Source organism: Vombatus ursinus, unplaced genomic scaffold (genome assembly GCF_900497805.2).
Source record: "Vombatus ursinus unplaced genomic scaffold, bare-nosed wombat genome assembly UNPS02014791.1, whole genome shotgun sequence".
In the NCBI taxonomy this organism is placed as follows: domain Eukaryota; kingdom Metazoa; phylum Chordata; class Mammalia; order Diprotodontia; family Vombatidae; genus Vombatus; species Vombatus ursinus.
This window is the reverse complement of record NW_020954569.1, coordinates 63115789-63136972: the sequence shown is the minus strand read 5'-3', so window position 1 is coordinate 63136972 and position 21184 is coordinate 63115789. Positions and strand designations below refer to the sequence as shown.

At 38.8% G+C, this 21184-nt stretch overlaps 1 protein-coding gene across 4 annotated transcripts in view; it reads left to right on the top strand.

The window, feature by feature from the left end:
* The window catches only part of PSTPIP2 (proline-serine-threonine phosphatase interacting protein 2), an 82734-nt gene that overhangs the window by 23537 nt on the left and 38013 nt on the right, over positions 1–21184 (top strand). For all 4 annotated transcript variants that reach the window (XR_003569676.1, XM_027868724.1, XM_027868723.1 and 1 more), the window contains 4 exons: positions 859–936; positions 5322–5356; positions 9823–9929; positions 18996–19058. Coding sequence is in view for 3 of the 4 variants with exons in the window: in XM_027868724.1 (XP_027724525.1) it covers positions 859–936; positions 5322–5356; positions 9823–9929; positions 18996–19058 (283 nt within the window). In the remaining variant the exon portion in view is untranslated. The remainder of the gene's footprint in view (positions 1–858; positions 937–5321; positions 5357–9822; positions 9930–18995; positions 19059–21184) is intronic.

Genomic DNA, 21184 nt, shown 5'->3' with positions numbered 1-21184 from the left:
TCAGGAGGACCTGAGTTCAAATTCGGTCTCAGACACTTGACACTTACTGGTTGTGTGACCCTGGGCAAGTCACTTAACCCCAACTGCCTCACCAAAAAGGAAAAAAAAAGACAGAGAGAGGGAGGGTGCTTTATTCCCTTGAGGAATATGCAGTGTAGTTAAGGGTACAAGACTAACACAAATTAAATATTATGAAATGATCCAGGTAATAAATAATGAAGTGCTCAATCATGTGAGCTAGAAAAAAAGTGCTGTAGGTCTTGAAAGGGATAGAGGATCAATCTGGGCTGAAGTAGTCAAGAAAGTTTTCATGTAGGAAAGTGGAATTGAGCCGAGTCTCAAATGATAGAGAGACTTGGATAGGAGAGAAGAGAGTACAGCAGGCAAAGAAATGTTGCTTCCTCCAATTCTGAGCATAGTAGAAGGAGCATTAGATTTGAAGTCAGAAGGCCTGCCTTTGAGTTCTAGCTCTGATACTTCCTGGGGCAGGTAAGGCACTTGCCCTGTGGTACCATGCAAGGAAATTAGCTTCTCTGAGTTTCATTCTTCTACTCTGCAAAATGGAGCTATAAAATACACCTACCCCAAATGATTATTGTAAGGAAAGCAGTTTGTAAACCTTGAGGCACTACCTTTTGTGACCAGATATTAGTAGTAGTAATAGTAGTAACTAAACTGTTAGATGAGATCCAGGATTGAATTTATTTCATAGTGAGTTAAATTATATTCACACACCTAATATAGAAGCCAGGCTTTTTGTCTTCAAGGAAATGATGATATAGTTAAGGTTATGAGTTTGACAAAAATGGTTCTAAGGACCTGTGAATGACCCATTATCTTCTTTTCTGTTCACAACAGGGCAATGATTGAAGAGAAATATGGCAAAGACCTGATCAACCTCTGCCGGAAGAAACCCTGTGGGCAAAATGAGACTAAGTATGTCCCTTTCCCTCTTTTTTGTTTCCCACATTTTCTAATGTTACCTAGATTTTCTCCCATTCCGCAGCCCTTTTTGATCAGGCAGAGTAGGCCAGTAAAGTGAGGGATCATGAACAGAATGTGAATTCAAGGTCTCATAGCCAAGTGCTCCTTCAATTTGGGATGGATCCAAGATGATGCCTTTTATTGCACCACTTTGTGATTATTTGTTCTCTGGAGTAGTGGTCCATTATTTGGTTCAATGAAGAAGGTCAAAGTTGAGATAATACATTTTAATAAGCAGAGGTACATACAAGTAAGCACAGATTCCCTCGACATTCTCCTATCAAGACGTATTCAGTGACTCTCCTCTCTCTCTCCACCCTCTAGTAAAAGCAGTGGGCATAGTAGTTCAGTGGGTTCTGAGAAGTACCAAACTCAAGACATAGGACCTCAGGGCCCACACCTGAGTTTCATGTCAGTCTTCCTTGGGGCAGAGAGGCACAGGCTCTGTTTTATAGCATCTTGGCCCTCAGTAGAGCCCCTGAGGTGACTCTTGAGGAAGGACCAACAGCCTTTGGGTGCCTCCTTCCCTTGATAATGGTGCTTGCCCTCCACCAAAAGAAAAAAAAAGAGCAGCATTTTATTGCAATGTTCAAGATGAAAACTTCTTTATCAAAAAAAAGAAAAGATGCTTATTTTTAAGTACTCCTTAAAGTTCCTGATGAAGCATTCCAAATTCCACATTTATAGCAATGTGGAATCTAATGTACCTCCAGAACCTCCTGAAGAAATAAGGGTCAGGGTACTATGCCACTTCATTTCAGGAGGTCTGAAACAAACCATCCTCACTCCCTTTCAGAGAATTTCCCTAAGAGGTCAGTGTCTATGGATAGACAATCCCTCTTCTTCATTTCCATTCACTGAAATGATACACAAGCCATCCCACATTCTCATATCTGTTACTTCAAGTTTTTAGACTTGCTCTATGATTTCAATCAATCAATCAATAAGCATTTATTAAGCGTCTACTACATGCCAGGCACTAAGTGCTGATTTCATTGGTATAGGGAACTCCTTATGAGGAAACACCCTTTGCCAGTGCATATTGGCACCTGATCTGCCACTTATAGTCTTAGAGAACTGCCTGGGGCCCTAAGACTTTAAGTGACTTGTGCAGAGCCCCATTAACTACCATGTGTGAGAGAGGAGACTGGAAAAGTCATTTAACTTCTCAAAGTTCCGGGAATGTCTCTAAGATTATAAGTTGCAGATGCCAGTATGTATTGATAGAGAGTGTTTCCCCATCAGTTTTTTTTTGAGTTCAAGATTCGTTATATCATATTGCCTCTTAAGTGCTATTGGAAAATATCAAAAGTATAGTGAACCTGCCAAATCTTCACAGAGAATGATTCATTTATTCATTTGTTCAACAAGAATTTATTGAACACTTACTATGTAGAAGACACTATGATTGGTTCTAGGGGTGCAAAAACAATTGGTCTTACTACTCTGGGCATATGCAGAGATATAGATATTATATCAGGTCATGTTATAATAAACGCCAGTAAAATGAAATATTTGCATTAATTATAATAATTTTCTAGTCATTGGTGATGTCATATTTAATAGCACTGGACGGGGAGTTGGGACATGTTCGTTTTGTTTCATTGCTAGTTAGCTATTAGTGGGTGAGTTGTGATACCTCTCAAAATGTGGCAGTGTTCTTATCTGTATTAATATGGGTGGGGGCAAGGAGGTTGAACTAGGTTATTTCCAAGGTCCCTTCTAGCTCTAAAGTTCTATTACTATATTTCAAGAAATGTTTTTGATGTAGAAAAATCTTAGTACAATGGAAGAATCAGGACAGTGTCAGGGAATCTCCAGAAAGTTACAGTGAAGCTGGAAAAGTTTAGCAAGGCCCTTAATCTGGCAAACCCATTAGTCTAGCATTTAAATGATTTGCATGAGAACAGACCAAAAAGATGAGGCCTGAACTCATCATTTTTCCCTCCTAACCTACTGCTCCTCTCAAATTCCCTCTATCTGCAGCTGGCAACACCATTCTTCCATTTATCTAATCTGGAAATAGAAATCTTATCTGAGTCTTCTCTTACCCTCAACCCTCACATTCAACTGGATTTCCATAGCATCCCTCTTACTGTTCTCCTCTCTGCTCCCACTGCTCCCACGTTAGTTAACAATCTCATTACCTTTCCTTCTGGGCTATTGTAATAATCACCCAAATAGACTCCTGGTTTCTAGTCTCTCTCCTCTCTAGTCCATCCTTCACATAGTGGACATGATAGATAGATAGACAGACAGATAGAGCATTTATTAAATGTTTACCATATGCCAGGCACTGTGCTAAGTGCTAGGGATACAAAACCAAGAAAAACAAGATGGTCTCTACTTTCAAGGAGTTCATATTGTAATGGGGAAACATAGAAGGGGAGCTAGGAAGTGAGGGGTTAAGGGGAGAGTAAGGTACCCATATCAAGGCAATCCCAGGGTAAAGCTATCCTTAGAAGGGCAAGGCAGCAGGTGAAGACCTGGAACAGACCATAGTAAGCTGGGAGTGAAGTGAGTATGTGATAGGGTGGCATAGACTGCAGAGTGGGTTTTAAGGCATTGCTCTGATGACATCACTTCTGTGACCAAAGGAGTGGCACTCTGAGGTGTACTGGAAAGATTTGGAGTCCAAGGACCTAGGTTCCAAATTCAGCCTTCTTACTACTGACCAAATAAATCCCTTCCTTTCTTTTGGCCTTGGAGCTGTCATTTTTAAAATGAGAGGGTTAAAGTACATGATCTCTCAAGCCCCTTCCAGTTGGAAATCTGTGTGACCTTTTTGTACTTCCCTGTGGTTCTTCCTCTTCACACCTGCCTCTGATACAGGCCTTGGGCGTGAACTCAGTGCTATGATTATGAGGGATTCACAACATGTAGCTTCCAGCCCTGGCTTGCTCTCATGTCTAGCAATGGAATGTTAGCAAGTGAAGCAAAAATAGATTTCATTGGTGAGGGGAACAAAGATAGCACCATGATTTCTCCCTTGTGCAAGTCAGAGGGTCAGCAGCAAAACAGTATTATTTCCCAGATAGGGTGGTGTTTTTCCTTAAGGTACTGTAGAGACCGCATATCTGCCCTAGCTCCTTCAACTGGGAGACCTTCCTATGTATCTGCTAACATGTTCATTTACTTAATTTACTCTGGTAGGAAGTTAGCTACTCAGAGAAACCCACTCATTTTTTTCAGGCCATTAATGAATTCCTTTAGGTAGAAGTTGACCTTATTTTGGCAGTGCAGCAGGTTCCTGGAAACTACCTTGAAAGGAAAGCAAATGTGTAATTTTGATGTCCAAACTTCGTATATCCTTCCTTTTTTGTCAGAGGTGGTAAAAATGTGTACGGAATATTGCATATACCGTCTGATTTGGTTAGTGTATTCGTTAGTTTTGTTGAGGTGCTTTTTTCTCCATTTCTTTTTTATTCTTTTTTGCAAGGGGTAGCTTTGGTAAGGGGGAGCATTTTGTGAAAAAAAAAGAGATATAAACAAAAGTTGTGTAAAGAAAGAAAAGAAAGCAGAGGTCTGAGAAGTGAGGTATTTAATATTGAATGAACAGAGTATCAGAGTAGAGCTGGAAGACAGGGACTGTGATGTCTGTCATTTAGTCAATAAGCATTTATTAAGCACTACTACATTCCAGGCACAGTGCTAAGCACTGGAGAGACAAAGAAAGACAAGAACATGGTCCTCCCCAGGAGCCTGCATTCTGGTGGAGAAGACGGTATGCGAACAACTATGAACATGAAAGATATACAGCTTGTAAATGGGAGTGAGTCTTAGAGGGAAAGCTGCAGAGGGAACCAGGAAAGGATTTGTGCAGAATGTGCTTTGACATGTGAGCTGCGACTTGAAGGAAGTCAGGAAGCTCGGTGATGGGGGTAAGGAAGGCAAGCATTCCAGGCATGGAGGACAGCCGGGCAAATATCAGAACTGGAGTCAGAAGATGGAGTGCCTTCTTCCAAAAAATAAATAAATAAATAAAAACAAACAAACAACAACCCAAAAATAATATAAAAAAATCAAGAAGTGGTAGTTTGTATTTCAAAAGGACCCTTAGTGCTAATTTTCAACCTTCTTTAAATAATAAAAGCTCTTAATAGGATGTTATCAGAAAAATGTAAGACTTAAAAAAATAATAAGGGCACATCACAGAAAGAATGAGGGATAATTTTTGAATAGACCATGGTACTCTGTTGGTATCCAGGGAATATCAAAAGAATTGCAGGGACGGCCTCAGCGTGTTGTGTGGAGGGACCTCCTGTGGGAAATTTATGGCAGGACATTATTTAGGCCTTTCCAAAATTGTGATTATATCCCTGCATTTGCTTTTTCAGCACCATGAAGAGGGCCCTGGAAGTCTTCAAGCAGCGTAAGTGTTTAAGGTTATTCTCTGTCTCTTAAAATTTCTGTACCAGCCTAGTGAAAGTCTGGTGGTGGGAGTACCTGTGAGGTGCAAACAAATTCAGCAGAATTCTTCTGGCTTGGTGATTTCAAGAGAGCTGGGCAATCTTGCATAATTTCTCTTCATTCTTTTCATTTGTTCATTCAGCAAATATTATCTTACAATCGACAAGCATGTGTTAAGTATCTTCCACCTGCCAGGCAAATGTGCTGTGTGCCAACGATACAAAACCAAAACTGAGCCAATTCCTGTCCTCAAGGAGCTTATGTTCTGTCTATTTAATGAGAGGCAATATGATGTAGCAGAAAGTGTCCTAGACTTGGAATCCTAGAGCTCTGGGTTCTAATCCAGCCTCTTTTACTTGCTATGGAGGCAGCTAGGAGGCTCAATGTATACAGTGCTGGGCCTGAAGTCAGGAAGATCTGAATTCCAGTACAGTCTCAGACACTTACTAGCTGTGTGAGCCTGGGCAAGTCACTTAACTTCTATTTTCCTTAATCCACTGGAGAAGGAAATGGCAAACCACTCCAGTATCTTTGCCAAGAAAACCCCATGGATGGTATGGTCTATGGGGTCATGAAGAGTCAGTGTGACTGAATGACTGAAAAACAACAACAGTAATGACATACTTTACTATGTTTCATGGCCAAGTCACTTAACTTCTCTGAATCTCAGTTTCCCTGCCCATAAAATGAGAATAATAATGCCTAATTATTAATAATACCAACTTCATAGAACTATTATAGAGATCAAATGAAGTAAAATATATGAAGCATTTTACATACCCTAAGATGTTTTTACAAATAGCCATTATTATTATTTGTTGTGGCTTGTTTTTAGCAAGAAGGACTGTCTTTCCCAGTGTCAGGGCAGAGCTGGGTGATAATCATCATGGACCTCCTATGATATCCCAATATCAGTGTCCTCAGTCAGACTTATCCCCTTGCCCATATTTTCATGTTTGTGCCAGTTCTGCAGACAGCTCAGAGAGCTCCCATCAGCTGAGTACATCATACTATGAGGGCATTTGCTACCATCCTCAAATACTCTTACACAGGTAAAATCTGGCTAAATTGACTAGTGAAGGTGGCTTCGATGCTGTGTATAGATTTTGAGTATGTAGAAGGAAGAAAGGTACTGTGCTCAGGCTTTATGGGTTGATCAGATGTGTTGGATCCTTTTTCTGCTTTCTTGGCTGTCTTATTGTTTTCCCAGACTGGATCTAACAATCAGTTTCTCCCAAATTTTGGCGCCATGACCGACGATTCCCTGGTGTTTGCTGAACCTTAAGGATTCTGTTACTTTCTCTAACACACACAATTTCTTCCTCCTTAGCCTCTTATATACAGACTCATTGTGACACTCAGGTGAAGTCCTGCCATCTCACTCTTACTTAGTAAGCTCACCAGGGGATGGTGGATTTATCTTGTTTATCTTGCTTCTTAAATCTTGGGGAAACTGAATTCAGGAAGAAGCCTTTGAGAAGTAACCAATTCTCACAGTTTTTAAACTTCCAGTGTGAAGTAACCAATTGTCATTGTTCAGTCCTATGGGGATGTTCCTCTTTTCTAGTTCTTTGTGGGTTGAGGAATGGCTTTCTTCCTGATGTAGCCATCTTTGTCTCAATCACAGTACCTGGAAGTCAAATAGAAGGCAAAGTGAGAGGCCTTTCATAATGTTTTTTATTTCTGGACTACATTGCCCTTGTTGGGGTATAAATGAGATTTGGGGCTTTGACACTGAGATTTGCACATGAGTGATCATGCATGATAAGAAGAGACAAATCTGAACTCTACTCTCAGCTGACATTCACTTGCTATGGGACCTCAAATATGCCACTATATCTTTGTGGGTGATCTTCATTTATGAGGGGGTTATACTTGGTGACTGGGCAAGTAACTTAACCATGCTGGTCCTCTGCTTCCTCGTCTATAAAAATGAACCAGATGATGTCTAAGTCTGCCTGTGTGTTTCACTTTTGGAAGCATTGAGTACCTTTCTCAGGAGGTGACCCAGGGGATGTTCAGGGAGGACTAGTACCTCTGGTGTGAGGGCTTGCTGACCCCTTTTCAGGACTGCTCATCCACCCAATTCGGTGTCCACCTTCACTCGACTCTCACCTGTGTCTACAAGAAGCTGTATCATGCACAGTGGCCACACCCCAATAAACTGACTCAGCAGACAGGCTAAACCAGGTTGCGGGTAACCAACAGGCCTCAAACCTGTCAGTGAATTAGGGGGATGTCTACCCCAAACGTATGAAGACTCCCCCTGGTGGAATGGTTAGATGAGAACAATTTGTTCCAACAGCCGTGAAAGCAGCTGAAGCAGGCGCTGTGGAGTGCTTAGAGCTTGGTCAAGCATCGAAGGCACCAAGGTCATCCACTGTATCCTGGACCAGTCATCCTGACTTTTGACTTGTCACCAGACTTCAATAACTGGAAGAGAGCATGAGGCTGATGACTTTGCATAACTCTGCCTCACTTCAATTCACATGCAAGTCAAGACACCACACATGATATCATTGGTCTTTTCTGAAATAAAAGGCCAAACAACAACAAACTCACTGACCCACCATTATATATCTGATACCATCTCAGGTGCTACCCCTGAAGCTTTTCCTGATTCTTCTAGTTGTTAGAGCTCTCCCTCTCCTTAAATAATCTTATTTTTGCTTATCTGTGTAATGTAGCTTTCCCTCAGTGGAATGAATGTAAGCTCCTTGAGGACTAGGACTGCTTTTTATTTTGTCTTTGGACCCTCACCTCCAGTGCGGTACTTTATGCATAGCAGGCACTTAATGATTGCTTGTTGGTTTTCATTGAATCTGTACCACTCGATGGTGTGCTAGAAAGAGCTCTCAACTGGGAGTTTTTTTGGGTTCTAGTCCTGGTTCTGCTACTGACTTGCCATGTGATAAGTCCCTTACCTTCTTCATCTGCCAGTGTCTCCATCTGTAACATCAGAACTAGAATGTTTCTGGGGTCTCTTTCAGCTCTAATGTTTTATAACATTCTCACTCCTGAAACTCAGCACCTAATGCTTTCTGCTTCTCTGAAGGTGCTGAGTCCTTTTAATATGGTTGTAACTGACGTGTGCCAAGGGTATGTTGACAGTGATCAATCAACAAGCTTTTACTAGGTGCCTGTTATGGGACAGCAATTGGGTACACAAAACTGGGGGCAACTAGATGGTGCTGGGCCTGGAGTCAGGAAGACCTGAGTTCAAATTTGTCCTCAGACAAATTTTACTAGCCGTATGACCTTGGGCAAGTCACTTACCTCTATTTGCCCTAGTTTCTTCAGCTGTAAAAATGAGGATAATAATAGCACCCTTCTCTCAGGGTTGTTGTAAAGATGAAATAAAATTTTTAAAAAATGTGAAAAGTGCTTAGCCCAGCTATTATTTAGTAATAGCTACTAATAATATTATTATTATTTTAAATTTTAATATAATTTAGTTTTAATATTATTAGTAATATTATTAGCTATTATTAAATTATAAAGTCTGCCTCAGGAGACTTTTCCAATAGAGGAGAAACCACACACATAAATAGGTATATGTGTTCAGTTGTTTTTCAGTTGTGTCCAACTCTTCATGGCCCCATTTGGGGTTTTCTTGGCAAAGATACTGGAGTGTTTTGCATTTCCTTCTCCAGATCATTTTACAGATGAGGAAACTGAGGTAAACAGGATTAAGTGACTTACTCAGAGCCACATAGCTAGTAAATGTCTGAAGCTGCATTTGAACTGAGGAAGATGAGTCTTTCTGACTGCTGGTCTGGTGGTAAATATATACAACATACATACATAAAAAGCAAATACAAGGTAACTTTTGGGGGAAGGCACCAGTAACTGGGAAGGGAGGGATGGGGGGAATAGATCAGGTAAGATTTCGTGTGGAAAATTGTGCTTGTGCTGGGTCTGGAAGGAAACCTGGGATTTCCAGAGACAGAGGGAAGAAGTGAATACCTTGCATGCACAGAGGACAGCCGGGCAATGTTCAAGTTGACTTGCTCACAGTTCTGTTGCTATTCAGCGAACAAGCGGGGATTCAGACATGAGCCTCTCCAGATGTCAATTCTTTCTCTACCTGGGGTTCTTTGCATATTTTGTGTCATGGACTCCTTTGGCAATTTCCTAAGCCTATGGACCCCATCTCAGAATAATGTTTTTTAAAATGAATAAAATAAAATACAAAGGATTATAAAGGGAAACCAATTATATTATATTGAAATAATTTGTGAAAACATTTTTTAAAAAAGTTTTGGATATCAGATTAAGAATTCCTGCTCTATGCCATGTCCTTTCCAGTGGTGAATGAACTTTATGCCATTGAATTTGTGTCAAGCATTTTCATATAAGTAGATGAATAAATTCAAATTTGGACTTATGTCGACATTGGTTTCTGTTCCTTTCTTCTCCCTTTTGCAGAAATAGACAATGTAGGACAATCTCATCTCCAGTTGGCACAAACTCTACGGGAAGAAGCTAGGAAGATGGAAGAATTCAAAGAAAAGCAGAAAATACAACGGAAAAAGGTTAAGTTTTCATATTAGCAAAGAAGCTAATTCTCCTGGTAGTAAATGCTGTGGCCCATTCTTTTCTTTAGACATTCTGGGTAGTTCATTTCCAGGCCCAACTCCACCCTTACCCAGTCCTTAGTCATTTTTGAGATAGTATTGTTACTTTTGCAAGCCATTTGAACTTCCTCTCCTTAAAAACTACAAACACCTAATTCTCTGTATCTGGAGTATGTTCCAGAGTGCTCTGTATACACTTTTATGAATTAGCTTTCATGAATTAGCTTTCATAAATTTCCTCTTGGAATTAAAAAGTAAATCTTCTCTGTCTTCTTTAAAAAGTCCCAAGGTTATTTTAAAATTACATAATTATTTATGTCACAATAGGTACTTTGCTGTACCACTTCCTCATTCAGATATCTCATTTTTTTTTTTAACAATCTTTGGAGAAAAATGAGTCAATGCTAACTTCTCTTTTTAAAACTACCTTTTCTTTTACTTCCTAAAAAATAGGTTGTAGAGAGAGATCTTTGCTCCCTTGGTCATAAAACCAAACTAGGTGTGGAGTGAGGGAGACAAATATAGATCTTTCCAGTCTTTTACTAGAGCATGGAAAAAAGAAACTCCCATCATCACCAAAATTTCTATCCTAAAAATATTCTGGCTGAAGTAACAGTATCAAGTCTTAGGGAGAGGCTTAGAGAGAGATCATGGGCTTTCCAAAACTGTAGCAGAAACAGACCAGGTATGACCAGATTAAGAGCCATTCTAGGGTCAACACAAACCTCACTGAGGGTAAGATTTCCACTTGTGTAAGAGAAATGAATGCTTCTGGTATCCAGACCACTGTTGGACTGGGTTCATAAAGGCAAACTGAAATGGAGAGCTAAATAGCTATTCAGATCATTTGATCAAGGTTCATGGCCAATCTGTATTTTTTTGGTCTTCAAAACTCTGTCTCCTAGGTAGTAAAGGTATTCTTTGATCAAGAACTATTCACATAATGAGCTTAATTCTTTTTTTTCCTATTTCTTTTTAAAATTAATTTCTTAATTTAATTTTTAAGATTATTATATAAAAATTATTTCTCCACCCCACTTCATCCCTCCAACCCACTGGAAAAAAAAAAGGAAAAACAAAGTCTTCCCAACAAATATTCATAATCAAGTGAAAAAAAAAATTCTTTCATTGGCCATGTCTGAAAGAAAGAAAAATAAATGTCTTAATCTGTATCCCGAGTCCAGCATTTCATCATGCCTCTTCTACAGTAGTGGTTGGTCATTATATTGATCAGAGTTCCTAAAAATGAGCTCAGTTCTTTCATTATTTGTCCTGTGTGGACAAAATATCCTTGTAAGAAGTGTTTAATTTAACAGAACCAGAAAGAGAACCATTGACCTTATTTGACGGAGTCTTTGACTCTTGAAAATTAGATTAGTTGCTCTGTTCTGCCCTTCCCCCTCACTATAATGTCACCATACATACACCATAATGTAGTGGAAAGAGCATTAGATTTGTAATCAGGAGGACCAAGACACAAATCACAATTCTGACACTTGATAGTTGTGAGACTCTGGCAAGTAACTTCTATGAGCATTGGTTCCATTATGGGTAAAAGAGTCCTAAAAATATTCATACAACCTATGCCACAAAGTCAGGAGCAAAGGTTAAAGTGTAAAGCTTAAAGTGCTTTAGAATTGTGAGTTATTATGTTACAGAGATTTTCTATTGTAGGAAACAGATAAGAAGGAGGCATATTAAAAGCATGGCATAGTACAGAGTAAAAAGCATCAGGGGACTCAATATCCAGTCTTCATTCCGCCATGAACTACCTGTGTGCCCAAGCGTCTGTCACTTCACTTAGTCTCAGTTTTCTTATCTGTAAAATGAGAGTATTTAACTAGATGATCACTAAATTCTCTTCCCATTCTACCATTTTCTGATGACAATGTGGGAACACTTTGTGACTTGCCCCAGGTTGCAGAGATAGTGGTAGTTTTAGTTTGGGTGGCATTACTAAGTACTGATAGAGTTAGGAGAAAGGAGAGATCACTGTGGGATAATGACCTTTGCCATTACTTTGAATTTCCTGAGCACTTCTTACACTACTCAACTCAAACCAACATTTATTAAGTACCTACTAGATACAAGGCACTGTGCTAGATGCTAAGGATGGAGAATAAAACAGCATTTGGATTCAAAGAGCTTCAGTCTTATGGGGAGATACAGCATGAACCCAGATGAATGTGACACAAGATAGACCATAAGATAGACCGTGATAGGGACTATCCTAACAAAGTATTCTGGGAAAATTGGAAGAGTAAGAATTCAACTTAAGTCAGGATGATCAGGGAAGGTTTCGTGGAAAAGATGGTTCCTGAGCTCAGCTTTAAAGGAAGAGAAGGATTTCAAAAGTCAGAGAGAAAGTGTGAAACAAGTGCAGTCTAGGCAGAGAGACATGAGGAAATTTGGAACAACTAGTTGTTTGGAACTTCTAGTATTGGATATATAGCTTCTTTCTTTCTCCCAGATATATTGGTCCTGGAGGAGGAACTGACATACAACTTGTTCTTCACTACCACTTCCAGACCTTCCTTTTGTTGTTGGCACTCAATATCTTCATTTTGGAGCTTCAATCTAATGATCTAGATATCATTCTATCTAGATCTTAGAGGCAGTTATCTCCTGGCCTCAAGATCATTCTTCCTCAATTCTGAAGGAGTTTAGTATCCGGCTTGGAGTATTCCTCTTCACTCTCAATCCCTGACTTCCCAGTTCCTCAATCTCCCCAGCCCCTATGATCTACTCTTTCACTCTACCTCAACCACATGTAGTACAGTAAAGTTTAATTAACTGGCTCTCAGAAAAATTAACATGTGCAAGACATGCTTTTAAATTTAATGTACATTATTAACTTTTTTCTCCATCCCTTTCTTAAATCTGGATAACCAACAAGGCAATAAATCAAGCCCTGATTTGTTGTGTTTGCCAATTTCCAAGGTATAAATGCTCACACTCAAAATTTAATGGTTGGAGCTAGCTTCAGCACACCTCTGGCACATCTTTGATATTAGCATTATCCACAAGTATTCTACTTTTGTGATTAGGAATTCTGAATTTCCTCTATCCACCCGTAACCTTCTTTCATCTCTATGTTTCACTCTTTCAAACATATTTTTTGTCTTCATTGTGACCTCAATCTTTCTATCCCTTAGTAATCTTCTGCACCATCATCACTGATCTGGCTTCACTTTTCTCCTTTTCTGATCATGACACAAAAGTTAACCAGTTAAATGTTACGTTATCCTCTATGCTCAAATCCCTTGCTCCTTTGTTCTATAATGACTCATGCCTTACCAGACCCAGACTCTCTCTTTTCTTATGAAAAAGTGGCTCTTATACCCTACTTCTTATCAAGTTTAACACCTTTACTTGTACCTTGATCCTATCCCCTCCTATTTCTTCTAACAGATTACCCTGATCATCATCTCCATTCTCTGTAATCTTTAATTTTTCTAAATCTAATGGGCCCTTCCCTACTGCCTACAAAAATGCCTAGATCTCCCCCATCTGCAAAAAAAGAAAAAAAATCTCTCACATGAATCTTTCATTTCCTTAAGATGTCATCCTGTAGTCAGTCTCTCTCTGTCTCTCTGTCTCTGTGTCTGTCTCTGTCTCTCTCTGGAAGAAAAACTATTTTCATTTGTTGCCTCTACTTTCTCTCCTCTTACTCATAGTCTCAGACTTTTTCAATCTGGCTACATTCCCATCACTTAATTGAAACTTCTCTTTCCAAAGTTCCCAATGATCTCTTAATTGTCAAATTTGAGAACTTTTCTCAGTCTTCCTCCTTCTTGAACCCTTTATAGCATTTGGCACTATTGCCACCCTCTCTTCTTCGGTATTTTCTTCTCCTTTGCTGAATATTTTCTTATCTCTTCTGGGATATTTTCTTCTCTCTGGGTTTTCATGACATTACTCTCTCCTGTTTCTTCTCCTTTCTGTTTGGCTATTCCTTGTTAGTCTTTGCTGGATCAACTTCCCTTTCTCACCCCCTCCCTATGGGTGATCCCTAAGGCTTTGTCCTGGATCCTTTTCTCTCAATAACAACTGTAAGCAGAGATTCAAAGGGGAAAAAATGAATTTTCCACAACTACATGAATATCTAGAAGAAATACCTCTTAAGCAAGAGATAAAAGTGAAATAAAAACTCTGGAGGAAAGAATATAGAAAAATAACTAACTTAGAGAGACAATATTAAATCTCATCCAAGAACTGGAAGCCTGGGACTGTGAGCTCTAGGGCAGGGACTGTTGCCTTTCTTTGTATTGTCAGTGCTTAGCACAATGCCTGACACATAGTATGTGCTTACTACATGCTTGTTGAATGACTTACTAAAAACCAATTTTTAAAAAGACCTGGATGCTGTATTTCAAGAAATAATAAATGAAAACTGCCCAGATCTATTAAAACCTGAGGGTACAGAATGAAACATTTTTTAGATATGAACAATGTGGAAGATTTGTTTTGTTTGACTGTGCATATTTGTAACTACAGTTTTCTTTTTCTTTTTTAATTGGGGTGGGTAGGTGGGAAATAGAGAATAGATTTTTGTTAATTGAAAAAAAAAGTTTAATTAAAAAAAAAAAACCAGAGCACAAAATAACGAAAGAAAGACTCCACTAGTCACCTCCTGAATTGTGGTTTGTCCTTCAGTCTCGAAGAGGACCATGGCATCAGGAAGATGATACCATGACTTGTAAGTGAATCGGTTTTAAGTGAGGGAGGGCTGTACAAAATCACCAGTCTCACTTTTTCCTCCAGAGCCATCTGGGTCCAGTGGACGGTTATAGATCAGGACACTGGCCCAGGATGCAGTAGAAGGCCTTGGCCTTTTAAAGTCAGTCTCTCCAAGTTCTTACTTTGAGGCAATGCCCATTCAATAATTAGGTCTGTTTTTCTGATATAGGAAATCTAGATTTGGAGTCCGAGACCTCAAGTTCAAAATATAACTCTGACACGTACTGGCTAAGCAAGTCCCTTAATTTATCTGGACCTCAGATTTGTCACCTCCTGAAAGAAAACACAAAAGGAAATGTCTCAGGAATGTCAAAGAAAAAATACTTTAAGAATCTGAAAAGTAGTTCAAATAGAAGGAATTATAGACAGGCTCACACAAGAGCTGAGGGCTTCTACTAAAAATGAGAGGAGAATTCAGAATACAATAATATTACAAAAGGCAAGAGATACAGGCTTACAACCAAGAATAACTTACCCTGCAATGCTGAGTATAATCTTTTTTTGGGGGGGGGGAATGGATTTTTAATGAAATAGAGAACTTTCAAGTATTTCTGATGAAAAGATCATAGCTGAATAGGAAATAGGGGATATAAACACAAGAGTCCAGAGACATTTTGAAAGGTAACTTTAATTGTAAATTTAATTTAATTAATTAACTTTAAAAAAATAAAGTAATTGGAAGGAGCTGTATAATGATGTAATGATAACATTCTAATGGGGGAGAAGAAACAAGTGTCCTTTCAGAACTTTAATGTCTTCAAAGAGTATTTATTGAGTATTTAAGTAAGGAAAACCAAGGTCCTGAGGAGTATTGGTCCTATTCTTAAGGTTTTAAGAGGGGAAAGAGAAGGGAGGGTAAAAGGAAGAATATACGATTGTAGAGAGAAGGAAGATGAGGGTGGAAATTGCTACTTCTCATAATTAAGGTGTGTGAAGTGAGGAATATACAAACACGTAGAAGGAGATGGGGAGTGACCTCATATAAGCCTCACGCATCAGAAATGGACAAAGAAAAGTTGAATATTCAAAGTTTGGTGCAGGAATACATCCAACTCAACGTGGGGACAAGTGGAGATAGGGAGAGGATAATACCAGGGAAGGAATAGTCATAAGCAAATCAAACTTTCTGCTCCTGAAGGGGCGGCTAAAAGGAGGGAAAGAAAAGATAAAAGCAAAGAATTAAATCTAAGGAGCTGCCTTAGATTGCCTCTTAGAAGACTGGGGAATGGCTGAACAAATTGTGGTATATAAATGTAATAGAGTATTATTGTGTCGTTAGAAATGGTACGTGATTTCAAAGAATCTTGGGTAGAATGAACAAATATAGTTAAATGAGCAGAACTAGGAGAACAATTTATGCAGGGACAAAAACAATTTAAAGGAAAGCAACTTTGAAAGACTTCAAAACTCTAATCATTACGATGACCAAACGTGACTCCAGAGCGCCTATGATGAAACCTCCTGGAAGAGAGGTGATGGATGCGAAGTGTAGAAAGAGAGATATGGTTTTGAACATAGCCACTGTGAGGTTTCCTTTTCCTTGGCTAGGCTTATTTGATAAAAGTTATTATTCCTATTTTTGCTTTTCTCTTTTGGTTAATGTTGAGAAGAGGATATTAATGTTAATGTTTGGTTAATGTTGAAAGGGTAGCAATGGTGATGTCAAAAAAAGAGGGCTATTGTGATAGTTTTAAAAATGCACAGAAGAGAACAGAAAGAAGTTTAAAAGGAAGCAAAGAAAAGAAATGTAGTTTTGAAAGTAATTTGTAAATTTCATTGTTTGCTTAAAAATAAAACCCAAGATGTGTGCAATGGAGATTCACAGCATTTTGACAGAAGTTTAGGAAGGTTCAAGAAATTCTAAATTTTAGTTCAAGGACACATCAAGCACACAAGACAGTAGAGAAAGCCTAAATCATTGAGGAAACACAGTATAAAAGGTAGATGATGATGGTAACAGATCAGGTCTATTGGAACCTGGGTGGAATTGAGCTCATCCCACTTGAGTCCTAGAAGGAATGGTATACCCCCAGACCAGTAAACTAGTATGGTGCACCCCCAAACCAGTTTGGTGTACTTTTACAAGACTCTTGTCTGGGTTGGGTAGGAGTAGGCATAGGAGGAAGGAAGCTCTGGTTGTTGACTGGTCTTGATTCATGTTAGTGGGGGAAGGGAGGGGGAATTAGCAGCTAAATTGACAATTTGTTGCCATTGATCTCATTCTGACAAAGTGACTTAGAGCTTCTTGTTTATCAGATTAGTGAGCACCATGGTTTCCTATAGAATTCTTTCTGTACCTGTTGTGTATGGAAATGCTCTTTTTTGCATGTGTCTAAGTTCAAAATTTTTAAAAAAAGAACAGAACTCCAGTGGCCCCCTATTGCTTCTTAGATCAAAACCAAACTCTTTTCTTTGATATTCTTCACAATCTGGTTCCAATGAAGCACATTACATATGAATCCTCTTCATACATTCAGTGATCCAACCAAACTGGTCTTCTTGCTATTTCTATACATTGATTTCCATCTCTTATCTCCATACCTTTGCACAGGTCATCACTCATGCCTGGAATGCCCTTCCTCTTCACCTCCAAATAACAGAGTCCCTAGCTTGCTTCAAAGACTGGCTCAAGTGTTCCCTTCTATATGAGGTTTTTCTTAATCCCTCCAGAGGCTAGTGCCTCCTCCCCTTGAAATTAATTTGTGTTTATAGTGTGTGTTTGTGTGTGTTTGTATATATATACATATATGTGTACACATACACATATATCACATATGCTTGCTTGGCGCCACGAAGACACAGAGTTTAAATTCTGGTTGAGATCCTTACTAGTTGTGTGATCCTGGGCTAGTCATTTGATCTCTCTCAGGCTCAATTTCTTCATCTGTAAAATGGGGATAATAATAACATTTACTTCACTGGGTTGATATGGTGAGATAATTTATGTAAACAGATTTGCAAACCTAAAGCACTATGTATTTATTGCTATGAGTGTGTGTTGTTTCCCCAACAGATTGTAAGCTTCCTGACCACAGGAACCTTTTGTCTTTGTATCCCTGGTGCCTAGCATGGTGCCTGGTACACAGTAGGTGCTTAATAAATGCTTATCAGTTGAGTGGTTGACTGAAAGGGAGTGGTATAAGAAAAGGCTAGATAGGTAGTTTAGAGATAGATAGATATATTTTATCTAATAGGTAATAGGGAACCACTGATGGTTCTGGTCAGACCTATGCATTAGGAAGATTAATTTGACAAGTGTTTGAAAGCACTATTGAGAAGAGGAAGGAAGAGTAGTTGGATTATCAGTTCCTAGGATTGTAAGTTTTCAGTCTGGAAGGTCATGTAGTCTAACCTCCTCATTTTAGGATTGGGGAACTGAGGCCTAGAAAGGTTGCCCAAAGTCATGCTGGGAAAAAGCGGCAGAGCAGAAATTCAAATCTAAGTCCTTCCCTCCTTCAAAGTTTTTCCCAAATGAATAAGTTCATTGTCAAAAAAAAAAGTCTAAAATCTAAAATCAACCTTCTTTCCACCTTAGTATGTAGACTATGATGATAGAACGAGTGACAGGAGAGGGGAGCCTGTTGGCAGCATGAATTGTGAGGAAAGGAAGGACACAAGAGATCCTTGTGACAGCAGAACCAACAGAACCTGGCAGCTCACTGGGTGTGAGGGAGGAGCGGGGAGGAACAAGGAAGGAGGGGGGAGGGAGGAAGAGGAGTCAGAGAGGACGCGGAGATTTCAAACCTGGGTAGCTGGGAGTGGGGTGGTGCCATCAGGAGACATAGGAACATTGGGAAAAAGGAAGAGTTTTTGTTAGAAATTGGATGGAAGTACCCCAGACATTTGCAGAATTTCCTTCCCTATAAATCTTCAGCTATAAGAAAAATATTTACTAGTTGTGTGACCCTGGGCAAGTCGCTTAACCCCAATTGCCTAAAAAAAAATATTTAGTTGGGAAGATTTAAGTATGACATCACTTATGAGCACAGGGGAAGAAGACTAGGTAATCCCTCAAAGATTTTTCTAGTTCTAATATTTTAGGAATACAAGGGAGCAAGGTTGGGATTAACAAAATAATTTGTAAAGTGTCTTTTGGATTTGTTGAAGGGGAGAAAGACAAAGGTACTTTTGTGCTATATTAATTTCAGTTTTATTTTTCTATTGTGATTATGAATTATTTTTGTCATTATTTTTGTGGTTTTTATGACTATTGCGATTGTTAATTTTTATTATTAATTATTAATTTTGTGATTGTTAATTGTGTTTTTGCTGTTCCTTCTACAGATAGAAGTTTTGATGGATAACATGCACAAACAAAAACAATTACAGTATAAGAAAACTATGGAAGTGAGTAATCTTTTGTTTTGTCTTTTAAAGATGAGTAATCTTGACATGAGAAACGGCTTATTGTTGTGTATAGAGACCCTGCCTCTGGGTCAGAAAGACCTGGGTTCACATCCTGCTTCTTACACATACTGACTGGGTGACCCTAAAAAAACACATACCCTTTCAATGCCCTGGCATCTGATTCTCTAAGACTCATAATTGGAGAAGAGATTTGTGCCAATGTGTAGGAGGAGAGTTGTTTCCTGATGGGAGGTTCCCTACATCAGTGAAATCACAGGTCTAGTTACTCATCCCACCCCTAGAATTATTGATATATTATTGAAATCCTTTGGCATAACTAAAAATGTTTTCTTTTGAACTTGTTTTCCATTTGAACTAAAATTTTAAAATTAATAAAAGTATTCATATCCTTAGACGTCAGATGGGTCTAGTAGCCTGACTTCTAGTCTTGGCTTTGTCACTAGCTAGTTGTGACCCTGGGCAAGTAACTAAAGTTCTCTAGGCTTCCTTTTCTTCATCTATAGAGTGAGGAGGTTGGCCCAGGTAACCTCTAAGCTTTCTTCCAGCCCTCAGCCTCTGATCTTGTTATCTGTTTCCCATCTTTGATATCACAGATAGAGAGACTCTAAGAATTGGCTAATACAAGAGATCTGGATGTACAGGCATGGGAGACAAAAGTTTCCTAGATAGACAAAGGCAGCAGTAGGAAGGGACATGTTTAGGATAGACATCCTGTCTCAAAAGAGACTTATGGCTGTAAGAGAGCCCCCCAGCCCAATCCAGAGTTTTTGAACTACGATGGGGCAGTTTAGATGATGACTCAAAATTCACTTTGGTATATTTCTTACCTGGATCTTCTTTACCTGTTTCTTCTACCTCTAAAATTTTATAAGTATGTCTATACTGCTTCAGTTCATATAGTATATGCCTAGAGGGTCAACCTTCTGGCTCATCCAGGTTCAAAATTTGATGTTTCTGTGCCTATAGAGATCAGCTAGGTTAGAATCATAAAATCTTAGAGTTGGAAGAGATCTTATAGGTCATCAAATCCAGCGTCTCACTTAGCATAGGAATTCATTCCACAATATTCTTAACAGATGATTATCTGGTCTCTGTTTGAACACTTTTTAATTTCATGGAGTTCATTGCCTTAAAAACCAGCTCATTTTATCATCTGAGAGCTCTGGCTTTCAGAAAGTTTTTTGTTACTGTTAGTCAACATGTAATTTATGTAACCCATGCATTCATCCTTCTTCTGTCCTCTGAAGCAACAGAAAAGAAGTTTATCCTCTGCTTTTAGTATAACAAAAATATGGTGGGAAGTTGCAAAGAGGGAAATAGAGGCTTGATGCTAGGAAATGCCTCCTAATAGGGAGAACTGTCCACAAATGGCATGGGTTGCCAAGGGAGCTTGTGGGTTCCCACTTCTTAGAGGTCTTCAAGTAGAGGCTGCCAGGTGTGTTGAGTGGGGATTCCTTTTTTGGTATGGACTGGATTAGATGGTGACTAATGTCCTTTCTAGATCTTAGACTAGTTGAAGTTGTGGCATCCCGTCAGTACTTGAAGATGGTTTTCATGTGTGATCACTGTATGGTAGGTTTTGCTTAACGGCTTTTCTTTATCGTAAGGAAAGTTTCAATTGCAGGGAGAGTGTTGGGGTCTTTTTCAGAAATGTCTGTGATGTAAAGAAAAAAGGCATCAATAAAATGCCTTTAAAATAAAATACATAATTAAAATTATTTTAATTTAAAAAATAAATAAATAAAAGTCAATAGATGCACCTTTGTGAGGTTAACAATCAGTAAATAAAGGAAGCTGTAGACACACATATGGAATCATTTATAATCATGCAGTTTTTTCATTTACTGGTTTCCACTTACCTGCTCATTTTAAAATGTTCTTTTCTTATGCTCTTGTTCATACATTTGAGTAGCTGTACTTGCATTGACGGTAAAAATAAAAAACTATTTTTAAATTTTTTATTAATTAATTTTTAGTTTTCAACAATCACTTCCATAAGCTTTTGAGTTTTAAATTTTTCTCCCCCTCCCTCCCTCTTCCTTCCCCAAGATGGCATGAAATCTGATATAGACTCTACATATACATTCCTATTAAACATATTTTCA